Source organism: Cryptotermes secundus, unplaced genomic scaffold (genome assembly GCF_002891405.2).
Source record: "Cryptotermes secundus unplaced genomic scaffold, Csec_1.0 scaffold633, whole genome shotgun sequence".
Taxonomy (NCBI): Eukaryota; Metazoa; Arthropoda; class Insecta; order Blattodea; family Kalotermitidae; genus Cryptotermes; species Cryptotermes secundus.
This window is the reverse complement of record NW_019739220.1, coordinates 262700-284478: the sequence shown is the minus strand read 5'-3', so window position 1 is coordinate 284478 and position 21779 is coordinate 262700. Positions and strand designations below refer to the sequence as shown.

At 40.9% G+C, this 21779-nt stretch overlaps 1 protein-coding gene and 1 long non-coding RNA gene across 8 annotated transcripts in view; one reads left to right on the top strand and one right to left on the bottom strand.

Annotated features, from left to right (window-relative positions):
* Positions 1-21779, top strand: part of LOC117282892 — a 63016-nt gene that overhangs the window by 11556 nt on the left and 29681 nt on the right. The window lies entirely within an intron of this gene.
* Positions 1-21779, bottom strand: part of LOC111871755 (secretin receptor) — a 126794-nt gene that overhangs the window by 94839 nt on the left and 10176 nt on the right. The window contains exons 1-2 of one of the 7 annotated variants that reach the window (XM_033754392.1): positions 19773-19928; positions 19097-19277 (exon numbers count right to left, since the gene is read on the bottom strand). The exons of 5 other annotated variants lie outside the window; for them this stretch is intronic. In XM_033754392.1, the coding sequence (XP_033610283.1) occupies positions 19097-19099 (3 nt within the window). In that variant the 5' untranslated portion in view covers positions 19100-19277; positions 19773-19928. Of the gene's footprint in view, positions 1-19096; positions 19929-21779 lie in introns of those variants that run through there. One more of the 7 variants, XM_023865060.2, reaches the window with a different exon arrangement.

The window sequence follows — 21779 nt, the reverse complement described above, 5'->3', positions numbered from 1 at the left end:
ACCGGCGGGTTCTTGACCCGGGGGTAAAGCGACCGGGGCGTCAAGCTAACCACTCACTTCCAACTAGTGCCGAGGTCAAGAAAATGTGGATCTATACATCCACTCTGCCATACGCCTTCATGGTGTAGTGTTTAATTAGTTAAGCACATGGACTACTTTACCTTTTACGCTGTAAGACTGTCCTCAGAATTTTTCTGTTCGGCTGCACAGTATTTGAATAGCAAATGAAAGGTTATATAGAATCAATATCAGACTGAAAACATTATGACAATATTCTACGTCGTGTAACTGAGTGCTGAAGGTATTTTCCTTCAGCATACCCCTAATGCCGCCGATCACAATGGCTGCACGGTCTAAGGCATGAACTGTCTTCGCTCTCCCTAACGCTAGGATCGTGGGTTCGAATCCTCCTCAAATCATGGATGTGTCTCTGCGTTTATTCTGTTTGTGTTGTTCTATGTGTAGGTAGCGGCCTTGCGAAGGGCTGATTCCCCGTCCAAGGAGTCCCACTGACTGTCTATAGGATTAAGAAACTGAAAAAGCGACCAAGGTCCAACAAAATGACTGTAAAGCCATAGACACATAGGCCCCTAATGGCTACATCCAGAAGAACTGGATTGCTACAATCACACAGGCCTAATTCTTCCACAGTGTAATGGTATCCAAACTCAAATGAAACAGACCATCGAACGGAACCACTGTAACCTGATTATAAACCTAAATCACAAAAAAATATTAAACTGAGTTGACAGTAAAAGCAATAGTTACAAAGAGGGCTTTACATTCTTACATGAAACAACTGAGTCGTACACCTAAATCAACTGTGTCCTGTATTCAATGCCCATATGGATTTTTGTTGTGTTACTAATTTCAAAAGGTCCCCCACCGTAGAGATTTTGTCCTATTTTGTGATACAGGGCATAATGGGACATAGGGGCAGAAGATACGAGAAGTGCAGTTCTTCATTCTCTTTGGGCTTGCAACAGAAGCGTGCTCCTGATGTCACATTTCTACTGGGTCCTTGCTGTTCCCACGTTATGAACTCGCACTGTCTTTCTGCTGTACCAATACAGACATAAGTGGAAGTCATATTGTTAACAATGTTATACGTTATCTCTTGCAATGAAGCCAGACTTTTAAACACAGGCACTTCTGTTTAGTCAAGTAATTTGAGCCTGTAATGGTCTCAGCTGGCGCCATGCACCGAACGATATATCCATCATTCATCAATACACTTGGTCGTCGACTTACGACCGACTTCCGTTCTGACTGACAGGTCGTAAGTCGATCTGATCGTATGTCGGCCATATACGTATTTACAATATTAACAGTATTTTTTAACCTTTCTGATCATTTTATCATCTTTATCCTGATTTATTATTAATTTATTTATTTATCTTTTTTTGTGGTCGTAAGTGCGGCCGGTCGTAAGTCGACGACCAAGTGTACTATGTACTTCACAAAGGAACCGCATCTGAGCTCCTGCTCCACCTCAAGCTGAGAGAGAACTGTCTGCTATTCGATGGTGCCCATTCTGCCAGGTTAGCACCGTGTTCGCAGCACCCGCGTAATAGGAGGTGTCCACGGGACATCATCCTCAGGCAGTTTCACTAGCCCCTGATCTTCTCAACCTGTCTACCTAAGATCCATCTTAATGTTATCCTTTTCCTTTTCAATTATCCAGGAGAAATCGAGACGGTAACTGGAAACCTCTCATTGACTTCTTTCGTTTAATGTTTAACAAACACACAAGGGTAAGTCAAGCAGCAAAGATGAGTGCGGAAACAAGAACAAACAATTTCAGGTTATTAATGTGATAATGTGTAACATATTGACTTGGTTCATCCTGGTCCGTCACCCTGGTAACAGTATAGAGGATTATCAACTTTGTCCAGTGTGACTGTTAAAGGGATTAAAAAGGAGAAGAAACATTTATCAATCACACTGGACGGAGTTGATAATCTTTTATACTGTAACGTATTGCTTGTGCACGTAAAGCTTTCATTATAGAGGAACTGTTCATCAACTTCAATCGCAAAATAAATTACATATATTTAATGTGTTTCAAACATATTCGAGGCATCTTCAGCAACAAGGGCATTTTTACGATTTGTTAGTGGCGATGCACATTACTGTGTCTCTAAAAGCGTCCGTCTGAACGTCGAGGACATGTTGCGGTAAGAGCTAGCTTATGCGAGTTTTGAGCTTCTCTGATGATTACGTATTACTGGTGATATTTTTATATAGCTTCAATGTTTCTTTGCACACTTCTTTTTCTTAAAGAATATGGAAGGTAAGAATATACATGTATATATGGTGTACACTTAGACACGGCGCGTTCAACAGAAGGAATTATAAATGACAAGCTAATATTCATGTTCAAGTTCATACTAAGATAACCTAAAATATTGTACGATTAATAAAATATTTATGCTTATACATGAAATAATATTTCACTTAATTACACAGAGTGTGACTGAAAGGTGCGGTCAAATTTTTGGTATGGGTTCAATGTGCCAAAACAAGAAAAAAATGTTCATATCAACATGTGCCCGGAAGCATTTCATTCATGAGTTATGGTTGAAAGAATATTGTCGTTACCTACTAAATTGTTATCAACTTTGAAGTTGATCGTTTTGTAGGTCCTTGTGTTTTGCTACATAGGCTTACATGTAACCACTACCGGGATTTTCTCTCACATGATCTGCGAAAGTTACTGGAAGATGTCACCACTCGCAGTCAGAGCATGAATGTGGTACCTGCATCCTGGTGCTCCGGCACATTTTAGTCGCGCTGTGCGAGACGTGGAGTCGCCTGCTAACATTTACTGAGACTCCACATGGAATTTAAAAATCTGCCCTTCATTCAGGCGCTGGAAGCAGGTAACAGAAAACGGGACAGACAGACATGACGTCCACATAAGATGCTCTTATTCTAGTTTGAAAAGAATATCTGAATGCGACATCTCTGAAAACATAAATGAACACAAATGGGATTTATGAAAAAAACTGGGGCAATGCTGTAGCTGTTTGAAACTGTGTAGTCGTGTACTGATGAATTATAAACACACAGAAAATTTATTTGTGAAGTGGGGGGACAATAAAACCACCGCTGTGTGAGCTTTTAAGGTTACGTCATAAACCTTACCGTTATTTTTAGTGTATCACGAATTTCGTACACAATAATTACGTCACAGAATTTAATGTTTATATTTTACAACTTGCCTGTCAATCCAGATGCAAATATTTGACATAAAGTGTGTGTCATAATTTCTTTACTCACGCAGAAAAAAAGAAGTCCGCAGCCATTTTAGTAGCACAATGTTACCGCAATAAAACAGAAAAGGTTAACAAATTTTGTAAATTGACTTCCACAACATGAAATTTATTTATTCAAGCTCGGGATCTGAGATAATCAATCTACGTTTAACGTCGGATAAAGACACAAGGGAAATACTCGTATTTTCATCACTAAAACGAAAGCCATTCCGCCTTTTTACACGTACAAATCCATTACTACCAAACCAACATTTCTATCGCATATTGAAATTAATGCCATGAATCAAGGAGGTGCACTGAACATAAAAAATAATGTATTACAGCCAAATTCCTTCTATCCTTCTGTCCAATGTTCCTGGATTCTTTCCAGATTCTGTTTTTACTGCCAGCGCAACTTCGGAATTTGGTTCCTAAACAGCGTTCCCAGTGTCTTAGTGATTTATTTATACAGATCTTTACTATTCCACCGCTAAATGTTACTGCATTTCTTCTCTATCTTCTGGGATATGACGCTGTGTAGTCTGGTAGAAGTTTACTGACGAATTGGAAGAACGAATGGTACTCTGCTAATCCCCTCCTTGATTTCTGGGTCTACTCCGGAACGTTTCTCCGGAACGCCGGTAAACTGCTAGGCCGCAATGTGTCTCATACCAGAAGGTGATACTCTTTGCACCACTGTCGTCAGAACCTCAGGTCTCCAGTTTGATTACTCTCTTTTGCGATGTGGTTTGTTAGACTGGTTCCAGCGTATAGGAGAAACGTGATGCCTCCTTCTTCATGGTAGCACAGTAACAGAGTTTTCTGCTCCCCTCCATAATGGAGATAGATTTTTTTTTGCTAGTGGGGTGGGACTAAGTCCCTTTTACTGCGGCCACTTCTGGCCTACTGTACTAGTCCTAGTTGATAGGTGAGGGTAATTGTGGAGCAATTGGTGGAATGAAGATTGGCAGGGGAAACCGAAGTACTCGGAGAAAATCTGACCCAGCGCCACTTTGTCCACCACAAATCCCACTTGACCAGACCCGGGATCGAACACAAGCCGCTTCGGTGGGAAGCCAGTGATTAACCGCTTGAGCTATGGCGCGGCCGAAATAGAAGGTTAGTACATATTTATCAAACTACACGGTGCCACATCTCTGAATACATAACCTTGAAGCTCACCGCTGCGAGAACCTCAAGACTCATTTCACAATCTTCACTAAGTTGGTGATCCGTGATCATGCCTTCCGCTCTGAAGCAAAGCTTTTGTAGTTATTGTTCTTCTTACTTGTTCTTTCGTTAAGTCCAACATTCTAATTAATATAAGAACACAGACAGACCTATGTATGTTACTCAATTGGATTAGAGCAGTGCTTAATTCTTAGAATTCCAGTTACTAATGTGCATTTCATAATTCCGCAGGACTGCTGAAACCTATTTTCTTTCATACGAATATCATTATCTCTCTCACAGCTTATTCGGTAGCCCCAGTAAATGAAATCTTCGCTAGTTGAAGTAGTTTTTTTTTTACCTGAAACAAGGTCTATCTTTATAGGTACCCTTTCTTCTAAAAGTAATTATTTTTTGTTTTGGGGTGGAAATTTACATACTGAATAGGTCTACTTTAAATATACCGTGAAAGTTATAAATGGCCGTTAAAATATTTACGTCATTTCATGCATAGGAAATTAGGATCTCACCATCAGCAATTAAAAGACTGTACATATATGAATAACATTTACATACAAACATCTTTGAATAATTATACATGCAACTCTTTGACAGCATCCTCTACCCTCGTCTGACACCCTTATTTATTAATAGTGTTCTACCATGTTCTTTTACTCCAATTTAAATGATTATTTAATTATCCAAATCAACGCTATACTACTCCAATTTTGTGCTCTGCAAATGCGTTTTAATCATTAGATTACATTCAGTTTCTACCAGATTAAGAGGTATCACATTGCAGAGGACAGGGTGTTTCAAGGTCACGGCAGTTACGATCTGCAATTTCGCACTGTTCCACATCCGTATTTCGTTTAGATCTGACGACGAACTTCCTCAATTTATAAATATAAGAACTGTACAGAGAACAGCCGGAGACAGCTCAGTCGGTAGGCACGGGCCACGGGCTGGATGACGGCCTCCATTCTCGACAGGGGCGAGAGATCTTTCTCCTATCCATAGTGTCAATGCTGGTTCTGGGGCCCACCCAGCCTCCTATCCAATGGGTACCGTGGGGTTCTTTCTCCGGGGGTAAAGCGGGAGAGGCGCCAAGCTAACGATTCACCGCCACCTAGTTCCCACGTCAAGAACGGTGGAGCTATACTGCCCTACACGTCTTCATGGAGTGGCGCTTAATTAATTAAGCATAGGAACAACGCTACCTTCATTTTTAATAAATGCTCGGTGACTGAAGTGGTTAGACCTTCAAGAATATGAGCCACTAAGAATACACGGCGTGTATAGGAGACATCTTGTCTGAATTACTTCCGTCCAGAAGAAGCGTCTGGGAAAAAAGTCATTCCTTGTTCTGGTAACTGAACTTTTCGTTCGCACCTGCAGGTCTCAGAGCAGATGAGGCGATATTCATAATTTGACATTTACGTAGATGGAAGTGTCACAGGGCTCAATAAACAGAAAAACTTTATGGTCTATATAGTGACCTAGAATGTAGCCAAAATGAACTGCAAACAGCTGCACATGCAAGGCACCCCTCCCGCCCCCCACATACAGAACTAGAGCGAAATTTAATTTCACCGAGCACTGGTATGCGGTCACGTAGTTAAGAACTGCTGCTTCATTTAACGTATACGTAGAGTGCGTGCTGATAAACAGCCTCGTTGCGGCCATGTTTCTCTAGCTGATTTAATTACGACTTTCGCTCATAATTAAAATGATTAATCCTTAATTTGAAGGAATAAGAAGCTGGTTAAAGTGTTCTTATATCTGCCAATTCATTTTCAGTAAGAAAACAACGGTACGAATATTATGTTTTTGGACATTATCCATCGTCTTGTCTTTATCCAAAAACCGTCATGTTTATTTTTCAAAAAACGTTTCGGAGATTCGATTCTGTCTCCGTCTTCATGTAAAAACCTATTCAGTTGGGCCCAATAGATAGAGCTAGTCTCTACCTCCGGAGACAGTGTTTTTAGATAAAGACAGGGCGATGGATAATATCCCAAAACATAATAGTTGTACTAATGTACTATCATCACAGACTTTTAGATCTTAAGAAAACAATGCCTTATATTTCCCTTTGGAAAATTTATTATGGTGATAGCATCAAGCAGGTTCAGATGTTTACAACGTCTGGCATGCATAAGGAGATGGAAATGCTTAAAGAAGAGAAAAGGCACTTGGGACACCCAGGTGCAAATGGAAGAAAAATATTGAAATTGGTGTTAAAGAAATAGACATGAAGATGTAGATTTGATCCATGTGGTAACATTTCTAGAAGAACATGGGAGAGGGAAGTGGTTTTGAAGCTTCGCTGAACGAGAAGTGCACACAGGTTCGAGGGTGACGAACGTTCTCGGAGGTAGGCAAAGGTAGCGGTGTTAAACAAAATTTTATGGACACAGAACAATTGAATTTCACTACAAGATGATAACTTGTGCCCAAACTTGTCGTGGATCTCGAATACCTCTTAATTACATGTGTCTTAAACTGATATTGTGTACCACTCATAATGTTGTATTTTAGCGTCCTGTTGCACTGATTCTCATCCATGATATGTATGTAATGCCCGTCTTGTACATTATAACGCTCGCAGCCAAAAAGGAAGGACACATCACAAGACACAGTACACAAAAATATAGGAAAAAAGACTCCCACAGTGGAAGAATCATACAATACGCGAGTTTGAATTAAGACGCATAACATGAATAACCTTAACAAGTTTTAGTATATGCAAATTCTATTATAGTTGATGAAGAATGTACATTTTCATAATTTTATGAAAGATGGCAAGCAATTCAATAGCTTAGCGTAAATAGCGCACCTGAAAATGGCACAATGATGTCGAAACATGTAGTGAAGTGACATGTGAAACTGAGTGCACTACAAGACGGCCATTACATACATATCATTGTGAACCACATTTCACTACAGCTCATTGTTTCATGGCTAACTCTGTTGAAAGTTAAATAAATTTAACACTGAAGCGTCATTAAATATTACGTATTTTACTCGAGCCTGCGTCTCTACTCTTTATGAGGTTCATTTCTAAATACCCCATTAATTGTGTGAGCTCTTAAATCTAGTAACTAAAACCTGTCATATAGTCCATTTTGTACCTAGTAACTGAATGAAGTGTATCGTTCTATCTGACTTTCTTTTTTCAATGGCTCTTCGAACCCATTCACGGCCCTGGCCTCTTATTCAGTTCTGTAATCACAGACAGGAGGACTCCTTGGACGGGGAATCAGCCCGGCCCAAGACCGCTACCTAAACACAGAATAAATGCATACACACACCATACATCACATAAAACTCCGTGGTTTTAGTCCGCAAGCGAACTATACCGACCGAACGATGGCCGCTTGTCGGCGAAGTTAGTGCTAACTTTAGCGGATAGTGGATGTCGCGTGGTCAGCGCAACGGATCCCCACGGCCGTTAATTTTGGGTTTCTAGACCGAAAACGTTTACATAGGCAGGCAAATATGTTACACCGTGTAACAATTCATTATACTCAATCATGCGAGACCCTCAAGTGAACGTCGATGTCCCTCTACTTGGAAACACAGACCTAACGGGCTGTCTATATTCATCATAATTATCTACACCAGAGTTTTCTTAAGAAGCTGACAATGGCTTAGCTCGCGAGGAAAATCTCGCCTTCTGTGGAACCCGAGCGGTTGTTACGGTGTTCATGGAGCTGAGCCCATCTTGAGAAGCCGCCAATTGTGCATTTGTGCAACTGTGCATTCATTTTAATATTATCCTCTAATACGCTGCTAATTTTCCTAATTTGTGTCTTCCTTTCAGACTTTCCGACTAAAGCCTTTTGTCCATTTCTCGTTCCCCACACACACATGTTACGTGCTCTTCTCAGTGACCTTGTTACCCTGCTCACATTAAGCGAAATTGGTTCTTAAACATACCAACACATTTTCTTCGCTCATTATGCGAAATAGTTTCAGATTCACCAATGGATGTTCTTAACTCTAAAAAGGAAAGAGTTAACACGTTTCCTAAATCCCCATACTATTTAAATGGCGAAAAATATATGTATAACCGTACATAAAGTAGGTGTGTGTTCGACGTTTCGAATGAGCTTGATAAACTACATAAAATATGTAAGTTCTTACTATACAGGTTGATCCAGTTGCCCAGCTCCATAGGATAATTCTTTCTAGGAGCCGTAACAGTCATTCAGCATGTCAAGAAATTCTAGGTCCTTTACAGAACCCAAAAGTTCATTACAGTATCATGCAGGGAACAGAAGCGAATATATAAATTTGGCGATAAATTCTGAAGGGCTGAGATCGCTAGAAAAACACGGGCGTAGATGGGAGAATAATATTAAAACAGATCTTAAGGAAATGCATTCTGGTTTCATATAGCGTAGGATAGGGACCAGTGGCTGGCTCATGTCAGCATGGTAATGAGACTTCGGGTTCCATCAAATGCTGATCACTTCTTAAGTGGCTGAACAACCGCTGGATATCTGACAGAAGCTGAATTTCATGGAGCTATTCGGTTTTAAGGAAAGATCTTTACCGTGTTTTCAAGAGCCAGCCGCTGGTCTCTATCCCGAGCCAGAGTTAGCCTTTCCACACCGTTCAGCCATAATTCTTGGAAATTTATCTTAATATTAAAATGCCATTTACTTCTAACTCTAAATCTTAGAATCTTTTTTCGCCCGTTCGAACGCTGTGATCGTGGGTTCGAATCCTACTCAAGACATAGATGTTTGTCTGCGTTTATTCTGTTTGTGTTGCCCTGTGTAGGTAGCGGCCTTGCGTCAGGCTGATACCCTGATACCCCGTCTAAGGAGTCCTACCGATTGTCTAAGATTAAGAAACTAAAGTGAAACGAAGCGTGTCACGGATGTCCTATGCTCCAAACGGGAGGAACAGAAACGGACAGACAGAGAGACAGATGGACGGATGGATAGATAGGTAGACAGATAACGGAGAGATAGACAGATGGGGCCTGAGCACAAGAGCAGGCCTTAGTGAAGTTATTAAAAGCGGTATATATGAATGAAGGTTTAAAATGTTCCCAGTAAGTTGCTTTAAGTGAGATATGAAGTTCTCATGGAGGTTGGTCTTAAAGAGTATAATATTCTCGGAAGCTACATCCTGCAGATTGATAAATAGGTACCAAAGTATCGAAGGTTGCAGGTGCCTCCACCAAGGGACTGCAGATGGAGGCAACAAATTGCTTCAAAACGTTGATACCAATCTATCAAACTGCATGGTGTAACATTCAAGGACGCGGTAGTATGAGTAAGTTTACTTTTGAAATAACATCGAATGTAATTCCACTAAAATCGCATAGCAACAGAGAATATCTTTGAACGATTACGAGTTTAAACAATCCGCGAGCGCTGTTTCACGTCGCCAAACGGCATAGTCACATCTATCCCGACTTAGTAACGTACCCTTGGTATAACTTCATTTTGTGAACAAACTTCATAATTTCATACTTCGTGAAGATGGTTCATTCAATCTGCAAATGTAATGCAAATATTGTTTTCCCGTTCTACAGTTAAGACAAGTATTCTCTTCCGAAATCCAATTATATGGTGTGAAGTGACGAAATTCTGAAGAAACGGGTTCGTTAGCATTCATTTAGTTTCCGTTTTGGGGTTCATTTAGCCCCTACGCGCAATTAATTTCAATGTGTAGCTGAGAGCGATACAAGGGAAAGCGAAGAGGGTGCGGGCGAGAGTGACTCTTGTGCGGAGGGCAATAAGGAGCAAAACCGCAAATACTATCGGTCAGATGTGCTGGGTTCCGGCTATAATTCGAGCTACACACCTCTCAAATACAATTCCGATAGCTTCATCTGATTTGGTAACTACTATCACAGTTACGCAATCTATCTTGTCTCTCCCAAGTACCAGTGATTTGCTTCTAGGCACTGTCACCATTCCTGTCAGCAGACCTATGTACACTTCGTTCTGTATTACAGCACAGAATGCCGATTTTTACCAAGACGATACAATTTATAATCTCTGCCATGACATAAAGATAGCTAACAAAACAAACAAAAAGAAAATTCCGTGGCCTGTAGTCCGAAAGCGAACTATATCGACCGAGCGACTGTCGCTTGTCGGCGAAGTTAGTGCCAACTTTAACGAATAGAGGGTGTTGCGTGGTCAGCGCAACAGATAGCCACGACCGTTAATCTCGGTTTTCTAGACCGGAGGCGCTACTTCCTTGAAATAGCTCCTCAATTATCCTCACGAGGCTGAGTGGACCCCGTTCCAGACCCACTACTTCTCAGAATATCTGGTAACGCCGAATCGAACCCGGACCTCTGGATCTGTAGCCAGGATCTCTGGCCACTAGACAAAATAGGCGGTCTAAAGATAGCTAACATGTTTTAAAAATGTGGCATAGTTCAAATATTTGGGAACGACAGTAACAAATCAAAATTTGATTCAGGAGGACATTAGGAGGAGACTGAATTCGGGTAATGCTTGCTACCATTCAGTCCAGCACCTATTGTCTCTTCGTCTGTTGTTTAAAAATACAATCAAAATATACCAAACTATAATTTTGCCTGTGATTCTGTATGGTTTGAAAATTGGTATCTGATATAAGGGAGAAATACAGACTGAGGGTATTTGGGAGAATATTTGCATCGAAGAGAGATAAAACGACAGGAGGCTGGAAAAAACTGCATAATGAGGAGCTTCGTAAGTTGTACTCTTCTCCAGGTATAATTAGAATGATCAAGTCAAGGAGGATGAGATGGACAGGACATGTAGTACGAATGGGGTAGATCAGGGCGGCATATAGGATATTGGTGGGAAAGCCAGATGGAAAGAAACCACTAGGAAGACCAACACGTAGATGCCTGGATAATATTGAAATGGATCATAGAGAGATAGGATGGGATGGCATGGACTGGTTCGACCAGACTCAGGATAGGGACCAGTGGAGGGCTCTGGTGAACACGGTAATGAACCTTCGGTTTCCACAAATTGCTGGTAAGTTCTTGGGTAGCTGCACAATTGGCGGCTTCCCAAGAAGAGCTCAGGCCCGTGAAGCTACTTAGTTAGCCATGACAATGTAACTGAGTAACAGAGAATGGTGATATTTACAACTCTATTTTCCCACTGAGATGTGAGTGTCCCTAGAGGTGGAAAGCTGTTTTTGTTGACATGATGGCTGCGGCAGGAAGCGAGGAGGGAAAACAGACAATGAAAACAGCCAGGACTCTGAAGATAAATGTGTCCTCGGGTCCTTCGTCAGTCGACTGCGTTGAACTATCGATCTCGTGTCCGTTCCATTTCCAGTGTCTTCTGAGCATGTAATGACGCTATCTTCAGATTCCTTGTCGCTACTTTCTATTCACATGTTCACAAGTTTCTGTCTAATAGCTTGCTCCATTAATCCATTATCTTGTCTTCACATGATCGTAAGCTTTCTTCCAATCTCCGTTCGTCATTTCTCCCAAATGTTTCCATGTCACTTATTTCAAAGATGTTAAGAAAATAGATGAAAATTTTGTAGCCTCTCTTTTATACGTTACAAAACTCCGTATCAGTTCCGTGAGATTCAAATTACAGTTGTATAGATGAAGTCGTAACATAAAAAGGCAAAAAAAAAAAAAAGGAAGAGAAGAGGCAATGCTATCCCTGCAGCAGTCCATGGAGGCCCATAGGGTTGTGAGTCCCACATTATCTACACAATCGGCTCACAGATGGTGGTAAGGTTGTCAGCCTTAGGCACCGGCCACCTTTTACCCCCCAGAAATTATCCTGATACTCAGTTCTGTTAGAGGTTGAATCGACCCCAGGGCCATAGTGCGGCTGGAAAGATTAGGTAAACAGAAAAAAATGCACCTCATCGGGACCAGACTCCGCGACCTACCGGCTTGTAGCATAGTGTCTCAACCAACTACGCTACCGCGTGTCCCCTAGTCGTAACATAGCAAATACTTTTTTCTTCAACATTCTATCCACAGAGAAACTAGGTTATACATTTTCATTGTACATTTACTTATTTTGAAAAGAAATAAAAGTAGGCTTATTCGATGTGACTCTGTGTGTATCGCCGACCAATCATTTTTTAATGGCTGAACCAGTAACTATGAAAATTGATATGTTTATCATGGCATCTGAACTCATCTCAACGGCGTACTTCATAAATCCCTATCAGACCGTGTGTCTTTATGTGTATTTCCCTATCGTTTCTAGGCCACAGCTTGATAAAAACTTCACCATGGCAACGAATACTAATTAAGCAATATTTCATGAAGATGTATGGCAGAGTGGATGTATAGATCCACGTATTCCTGAACTCTGCATTAGTTGGAGGTGAGTGGTCAGCTTCAAGCCCAGGACGCTTTAGACTAGGGGAAATAGCACAAGGTGCCCACTGTATGGGGGGCTGGGTGGGCCCCAGAATCGGTTTGGATGACGTGGAGAGGAGAAAAATTTTGTCTCTAGCGGAACTCGAACTCCAGACCCTCAGCCGTAGCCCGTAGCTAGTCGCTCTGCTGACCGTGCTATCTCGACTCCCTGCGTCAATACATACAGACACAAAAAGCGAGGACTTGTGAGAGGCGTCGTTTTCTACGCGGTCCTTGTCGTACCAAAAGAACGTAGGCAATTAATTCTTCTCAGAACTTGTTAATTCCGATCAACGAAGATTTTACTTCTGTGGAGACAAATAAAGTATCGGCAGTAAGATATAAGAGTAATTTCCTTGTACGGTGTGATATGGTGCATTATCAATTAAAACTGCTCTGCCAAGTGGCGTACTGGCAATTCCTTCCATGTGTTCTGTTCACGTCAGCATGACTGTCTTCTGATTTCGAGTGTGAATCATAGACGAATGCTGCTCCTGCCTGAAAGGTGTTCATCACCATTCCACTCGAAAATGAATCAGCTGCCAACGCTATTTCACAGTGAACCCAAATCTCGTCTGCGTACGTGACTTCATAGTTGCTCCCTCGTTATTTCTTAGATCAACAGTCGTCCATATAAATAACACCGTTATTCCTAGCAAAGAAGAAGTTAAATACCTCGGAATGCATCAAGACTGAAAAATGACGTGGAAATGCCACATAACAAAAAAAACGTAAACAAATAGATTTACTAACCAAGCAGATGTCCTGGCTTATAGGCAGAAGATCAAAGATGTGGGAACTGCCCACATTCAAGCAAGTGTGTCAACGCAAGCGTCATTGCTTAGCAACGACGAGTAAACAACGGTTGCTAGGCAGAAGCAAGTAAACAGCGGTTGCTAGGGAACTTATAAACACAGTAACCGGCAATAGCAGTACCTATTACGCAACCGTTTTCTATATATCCGATTCTAAGCTACATAAGAAGATACACTGAGTTAAAGTGACAGTCTAGTTCTACCGTTCTACAATACCAGTTCAGTGTTCAAGCAGTTCACTATTGTTGTTATCCATCCGTGTATACGGTGCAGCTACAATAAATCCTATAGGACAGTTCAACTAGTGGTTGTCTCTTCATACGACAGTACATACAAAACAGTAATTATACCAATCTGGACTTACGGCATCGAACTCTGGGGATGCGCCAGTAAGTCCAACACCAACATTATCCAAAGATCACAATCGAAAATCCTAAGGATGTTAGTCGACGCACCTTGGTATGTGTCAAATGAAACCCTACATCAAGACTTGAAATTAAAATTCGTGAAAGAAATCATCCTGGACAGAAGCCGCCAACACATGAGCAAAATTGAAACCCACGAGAACGAACTATTGCAACCACTCAGGGAGCCAATCAACAATAGAAGATTAAAAAGGAAATGGCCAAATGACCTGATATAAAACAAATCAACTTCTGAAGAGGTAATGTCGATGGACATTTTCCTCGCATGACATGTAATAGTCCTTAGCGAAACCATTAACCTATAGAATGTACGTAATTCTGATTGTTAATAAATAAGTTCCTAAAAAAAAATTCTTAGATTTAGCACGCATATCGTACGGCGGGAAACTATATATTGTCTTTAAATTAAAAAGAAGCGTCTGTCTTTAAAAGTCTCGACCCATTTCAGTGTTCTCCTCCATGAAATTTAATTTAATTTTTATGAGACAAAATAGCGCAAAGAGAATTTTATTTTTTTTCAGTTCATAGTATTGTAAAAATTCTCTATGCATTCACACTCGTGGAAACCAGGCATAATTCTACGTGGCGTCGAAATATTTCCTTCATTTTTTTTAATTTACGGAGTCCAAGGCCGACAACCTCACCGCCATTTGTGAGCTGGTTGTCCCTTTGCTGCCCTTGCAACTGCTCCTTCTAGAAGAAAAGTCCTTTGTTCCTCTTTTCCTCACTGCAGAACTGATGGGCATTATAAATAATCATTTTCTCTTGAAAGTGAGCTACTCCTCAAAATGGTTTCCTTTGATGATGAGTTTTCATCAAGCGGAGCTTACTCACAGATACTTCATCTACTCTTTATAAAGGTACATAATTAGTTTCTACAGCTTATTAAAAACGACATACACTAATCCCCGTTTTGTTTAAAATTGTACGGTCTGAATACTTGAACACATTACGAAATGTTCTATGAAGCCTGTCCTTTTCGTATCCAAGCTACGAAGGTGTGCCTGTTGACAGGTGAAAGGTATTTGTCCCCTGTGCTTAAATAATTAAGCACTACGTCATGAAGGCGTATGGGGGAGTGGATGTATAGATCCACATTTTCTTGACCTCGGGACTAGCTGCAGGTGAGTGGTCAGCTCCATGCGTCGGCCGCATTACCACCGGGGAAAGAGCCTCCCGTACCTACTGGATAGAAGGATGGGTGAACCCCAAAGTCAGTCTGGACGACGTGGAGAAGAGAAAATTTTAACCTTACCGGGAATCGAACTCTGACCCTCTGGTCGTTCAGCCCGTAGCCAGTCGTTATCCCGACTCGTTGACAAGGCCTAATTTAATTTCAATTGAATAGCTTAAATAAACATAAAATGGCGCGTGGGAGGGGGTGATTACTTCGCTTGAGATACGACTGCAAGTTTTTACCTACGTCCGTTGGAAGAAGGCGGCTAATTGCAGGAGTACCGTTCGTCACAGAGTGGTTCGCATTTCGACCATATGTAATTATCCGTATTTTGGTTGACTTATACGTAAATTATCGTTATCAAAGGCAAAGCCGTTAGTGCCGATCATTGCCATTTTGTGTTCCGGTTTGCATGACGTGTGTTGACACTAGTAACACTTAGTATATAGTCATTACAGCCTGCTGTCGCCAACCGTCTTGCGGGAAACTGGGGGCCAGGGGACGGCGGTCCCTGTGAGTACTATTCAAAGTGTAACTAAGTTGACTGTTCCTTCACTAATACAGAATTTGTCGTATTTAATGATGTGTTTAAAAACGAATTAAACATAATATTAGGCATATAAATAAGGTGGGAAAGCTAACAGTAGCGTTGCTGGTTGAGGCAGTACGCTACAAGCTGGAAGGTCGCGGGTTCGATTCTCGATGGGGTCATTGGATTTTTTCAATTGACGAACTATGGCCTTGGGGTCGACTCAGCTTCTAACAGAAATGAGTACCAGGAATATTCTTGGGGGGTAAAGAGCGGTCGGCGCGTAAGGCTGACAAACTCACCGACATCTGTGACCCGATTGTCTACAAAATGTGGAAGTCTCCACGTCTGTAAACCTTATAGGCCTCCAAGGCCTGTTACAGAGATACCTTTACCTTAAAATAAGGTGACAGAATTATGAATCAATGTAAATATGAAAATTGAGTTTCATAAAAAGCTGTAAAATATTCCAAGCCGTCAGCAAGTGAAAGGTTTATGGGAGAATGGGCATTTTGATAGTATAAACTAGGGAGGATATTAAAAGTACTACGGTATGACTGACTTTGTGTTCCACTTCTTGCCGTCTGCGTGCAACTTTGGTTAGTATTCGCTTGTCTTATCTTTATTGTATATGTAATAAAGAGAAGAAGACGAGAGAATATTAACCGAAGTTGCATATAGACGGGAAAAAGTGAAACACGAAAGTCAGGTCTAAACAGTACAACAAGCTGCTGCAATTTAATGTTATATGTAAATACATCGTTCGAGATATCGAACATACGGAAATTGCAGGAAATTAAAATTGCACCAGTGACCGTTTAACCCTTTCGCCTGTCATTCAATACAGCTTACAAGATCTCAGATGTTCTACTCACTTTCTGCTTTACCAGTATTGAAACTAGCGAACATGAAACTTTCTGGTAAAATACATGAAAACGTTTAATATCAGTAAGCGTGTATCGTCAAGGCGAAGTTGTCACACAAACGGGCTAAGCGAAGCAAAGTATGGAGGAGGCACTTGATTTCACTACAATGTTACAGAGTTTCAACAGAATGTGCTCTAGAGTACTGTTACATGTTCACCCATTGCTAGGAAACGGGTTCGTAAACAAGCTCCCGCGAAGATAGATGCTTGGTAAGCAGTCCGTTACTAGGTTACGCAACAATTCTGACAACAGAAGTGTCTTCACTGTGGTCCGCACCATGCCCAGTGCTAAGCACTAAACTGTAAACACGTCTACAATAATAGATGTCTTCTATGGGGTCCGTGTCGAAGATTTATGCGGAACAGTGAAGGTCATAGCTGAGAAGCCTTGAGTCTAGGACACGAAGCCATCAAGGAAAGGAGTTGTGAGCATTCAGCTATGATGTGTTACCATACATTGAAGACTTTATGTGTAATAGTTACAGTGATCTTGACTGTGTAAGAACTAATTGTAATTGAGTTCCGAGGCTCCAGGGTGACTGAGCAAGAAATGGCAAGAAGATTTCATGGTGATTTGAAGTGCTAGTTTCTGTGTTGAGGCCCGTTGCAAGGAGACGACTAGTGAAGACGGAAAATTCTATTGTGTGCGCAAAGGTGAAATGGAAAGTGTGTAAATCAGCGATAGCGCTGTATTTAAGTGATCAGGAAAACTTGTAACCAAGGTGCTAATAAAGCCAATCATCCGAACTACAACCCGTTATTTTCGTCACGCGTACCCTATTGCACGTGACAATAACACACATAGAAATGTTCTGTACTATATTCCCCTTTCACTAATGCTGAGACGAAGAAAACGTGGATCTATACACCCACTCCGCCATACGTCTTCATGGGGTAGTGTTTACTTAGTTGAGTACAGGGACAACTTTACGTTTTCTACTACCTATCCCATCCTTCTTCTTCTTCTTCTCTTTCTTCTTGTACTTTTCGTATTAGGCCATTTGGTCTGTTACAATCAGAACTAATCTGGAACTATGGATCTTTATAGACAGTCGGTAGAACTACTTTGGCGGGGGATCAGCCCTGTCGCAAGGCCGCTACATATACAGGAGAATATAAACATAGAAGAAAAGCGGACAGACATTCATGCCTTGAGTGGGATTCGAACCCAATGATCCGTGTTCAAGCGGGCGAAGACATTTCATACCTTAGACCGCGCAGCCACTGTGATTGCCGACATGCCTCTTAAACCTGAGAATGATGTACTCTGACTTGGAAAGTATCAATACGTTACAAATGCCAATATAATATAGTGACTGCGGATAATACTAACGGCCGTAGTAACGGCAAGACAAGCCGTGCAATGGAGGGTCCTCAATCGCTGATGATGGGGGGATTCGATTCATCTTGACACGGCGAAGTTCACTGCAAGAGATAAATTTATCTTTTTACTCCTGGTATTATTTATAGCACTGTCCGGTAGCTGTCTGGAGGGTCAGAGGAGAATCACGAAGAACCTCACTCATGAACGGAAGTCACAAGCTTCATTGCTCCAGTCAAATTGCTCTATCTGAACTTCTAAAACGCCTGTCTCCTCATAAATTCCGTATCGAATGTGATATGAAATGACACTTATTTACTTCACTGGATTTAATGCTTGAAGCACATGCTAAACAAACATTTCTGGGAAGAACTAATTGCATACTTTCTTTTGATACGACACGGATAGCACAGAAAACGATGCGTCCAAGTTCTCTTTTATTGTACAAAAAAAAAAGTAAAACTATCCTTATACCAGGCCGTGAAGGCCCATAGGGCTGTGAGACATTGAGGGTCTCACATTATCTAGACAATCGGCTCAAAGATGGCGGCCGCCCTTTAATCCCCAGGAAAATTATTTAATTAATTCCTGATACTCATTTCTGTTAGAGGCTGAGTGAACCCCAGGGCTATAATGCGGCTGGAAGGATTAGGTCAATTGAAAAAAATCCAATGACCTAATCGGGGCTTGAATCCGCGACCTTCCGGCTTGTAGCATAGCCCCTCAACCAACTGCGCTATCGCGTGCCACTTTCGTTTATTGTTGCTTATGTATTTGTTGCCGCAGTAATGTTTTTTACCGAGCCGTTGCCAAGAAACGTTAAGGAATACATACAATACAATACATACTTACAGATTTATGGCAAGGATTTAAGAAATACACCGTTGAGATTGCTTTAGTTGTCATAATATACGCAGTTTCATACAGATTCGTTCAGGAATTCAAAAGTTTACGGGAGGAAGGGGATACACAGACATACAGACACGCAGACGGGGAGATCATATCATAAGCCTACTTTCATGTTTTTACAATAAGGGAAGTAGGCTAAGAATACACTATCTCGAAAGTATATTAATAAATATATGTATTTCACTTTATATACTCACCATTAGGCCTATGTCCGTGATGCTGCAGGAAATTAATTTTTGTGAGTGGGTACTATTTACGAAGAGTACTTTTCACGCAGAAAAATACACAGGACTGCAAACGGATGAGTAAGAAATATGTTGAGATTTAGTCGGAAACTAAATTCGGCCCATCTGCAAATTAATCTGAGCTCAAAACGTTCTTTGAGCCGTTCATGATTACACGTTTACCAATAGAAATCATGTTTATAATATGAAACTTCTGAATGTTCGATTTTCCGAAGAAAACTGATAATACTTATCACTCTTTTCCGGTATACTGCTGCCTCAGAATAAGTGACCCATTCTCATTAAAGCTCTACATAAAAATAATGAGTGTTCCATAATGTAGTGTTTCCTACATCTTTGTTAAAACGGCCAAGGACTGTTATCCTACTCCTAACATGCATTAAAGATAACGCAGCAATTTATTTATCTCGCAAACTGAATATTCGACCTTTTATTATTAAGAATTATCATTGACTTTCAGAACTGAAGGGAAACCAGCTATTCGTTATATATTTAATAAGCACACGTTAAAAACTGCAATTTTTAACCCCTTCAGTCGACTCGTATCGGTACTCGACGTTTTGAAAATGAGTTCTGTGTGGGTTCGAAACGTCAAAACATGTACACTATTCTGTCACCATATATTTACCTAATGTAACATAATTAAATTTGAACAAATACAGTGGAATGAAACTGTTCAGGTGCAGGGTATATGCCATTAATCATGGGAAATAGAATTTAGTCCCAAAACTGAACACGCGCTCGCAAAGGGGCTTGATCGGCTGCACGCAGCACCACACCACCACTCGAGACGGGCCCAGGAGTACGACTGTTGAGACCCACGTCGCCCCCAACTCGACCCGACAGTCGCGTTCCAGTGCGCAACTCCTTCAGACGTCGGGGAAGTGACCACCAAGGGTCAGGTTTCTGTGATCTGATAGCTCCTGTGAGCAGACTGTGGGTTTCAGAGTTCGATACCTGAAAGGTATCCACTTTCGTCGGTTATTCGTGACCTAAAGTTTGTGCGTTATCGAGGGGGTGAGTCCAGTGTATCGAATATAATGGTTCCATAAAAACTTTTGTTAATTGAAATTATCATTAATCGACTACAGGAAATATATGTTAAAGTTTTGATTATTTCAAAGACGATCTTGCAATGTTCATCCTAAAGATTGTAGTTCATAAAATATATACACGCAAATTTAATAAATGAACGTTTAAGAACACACTGAAGCATCAATACTAATAGAAATATGGACAAATAAGGAATGGATAAAGCATAGAGAAGCACATCATTTGGAAATGGTGGATCTGAACAAGCCATATTCAGTGCCAGAGCACTTTCTTTTATATCCCTTCCGTGCTTTTCAATAATTTCCAGCTTAATTTGCACGCTAATTGTTTTTACTTACTTGCTTCCTTACTTTCTTACTTACTCTCTCATGGAGCTGAGTCCTTCTTGAGAAGCCAAATCTGCAACTACTCAACAATTTTCCAGCATTTTATTGAACCCTAAGGTTCATTACCGTGTTCACAAGAGCCCTCTACTGGTCCCTATCCTGAGCCAGATTAATCAAATCAATACCATCCCATTCCATCCTATCTCTCTAAGATCCATTTTAATATTATTCACCCACCTACGTCTTTGTCTTCCCAGTGGTCTCTTTCCTTCTGGCTTTCCCACCAATATCCTATATGCATTCCTCTTCTCCCCCATTCGTGCTATATTCCCTGTCCACCTCATCCTTCTTGACTTGATCATTTCAGTTATATTTCGAGAAGAGTACAAGTTATGAAGCTCCTCAGTATGCAGTTTTCTCCAGCCTCCCGTCACTTCATCCCTCTTCAGTCCAAGGCAGGGGCCGCTTACAGGTCTTATTTGACCATTAAGTAAGCGGGAGAGAATGAAACTAATTTGCAAGAGATCTACTTCCATAAGAACGCACATCATATTTCGAAAATCAAGCCAGCCTGCTCCAAACGCTCGAAACGGTGCATCACTGATTGGCTAAGACCTACCGAGTCCACCTAGGAGCGCTACGATTGGCTGAAATTGGAGGCAGCGCGATATCGTAAACATATCGTTAATTCATATCATTAATAGATAGCAGCACAAAGCGAGGAACCGCTCTGCTACTAAGCATTAGGTACAGAACCTCTTCAGGAAAATTCTCGTCGCATTAACGATGAAACATTGTGTGATGACATACGTTTGATAATAATACCTTTACAATTTAATTTAATTTAATTTAATATTTTATATATAACAGTGATAGTACGCCTGCCACACGAAGCACAACCATGATTATCAGCGTTCTTCTGGTAACAGCTGAAAATCATGAAATTTCGCTTGGTGAGGTTTGAAGCGAGTATAAAAGTTTTGTACGAAGCATAAGAATACTCAGCATGGCGCAAGCGCAATCCGTACAGGATATGTAAGAATGGTAGGTCTATACGAAACACAGGGAAGGCGGTCTTTAACTTACATCGAGTACTTTAAGGCCGTCGACACAAAAATTTCTTATAAAAATTATAAATATATGCTATTTACATTAAAATCTTACAACCTTAGAAACAATATATGTTTCGACCCTTACTGGGTCATCATCAGGAGTAATGTTTGTGCCTAGGTGCTGAATTTGTTTTCTAATATGGA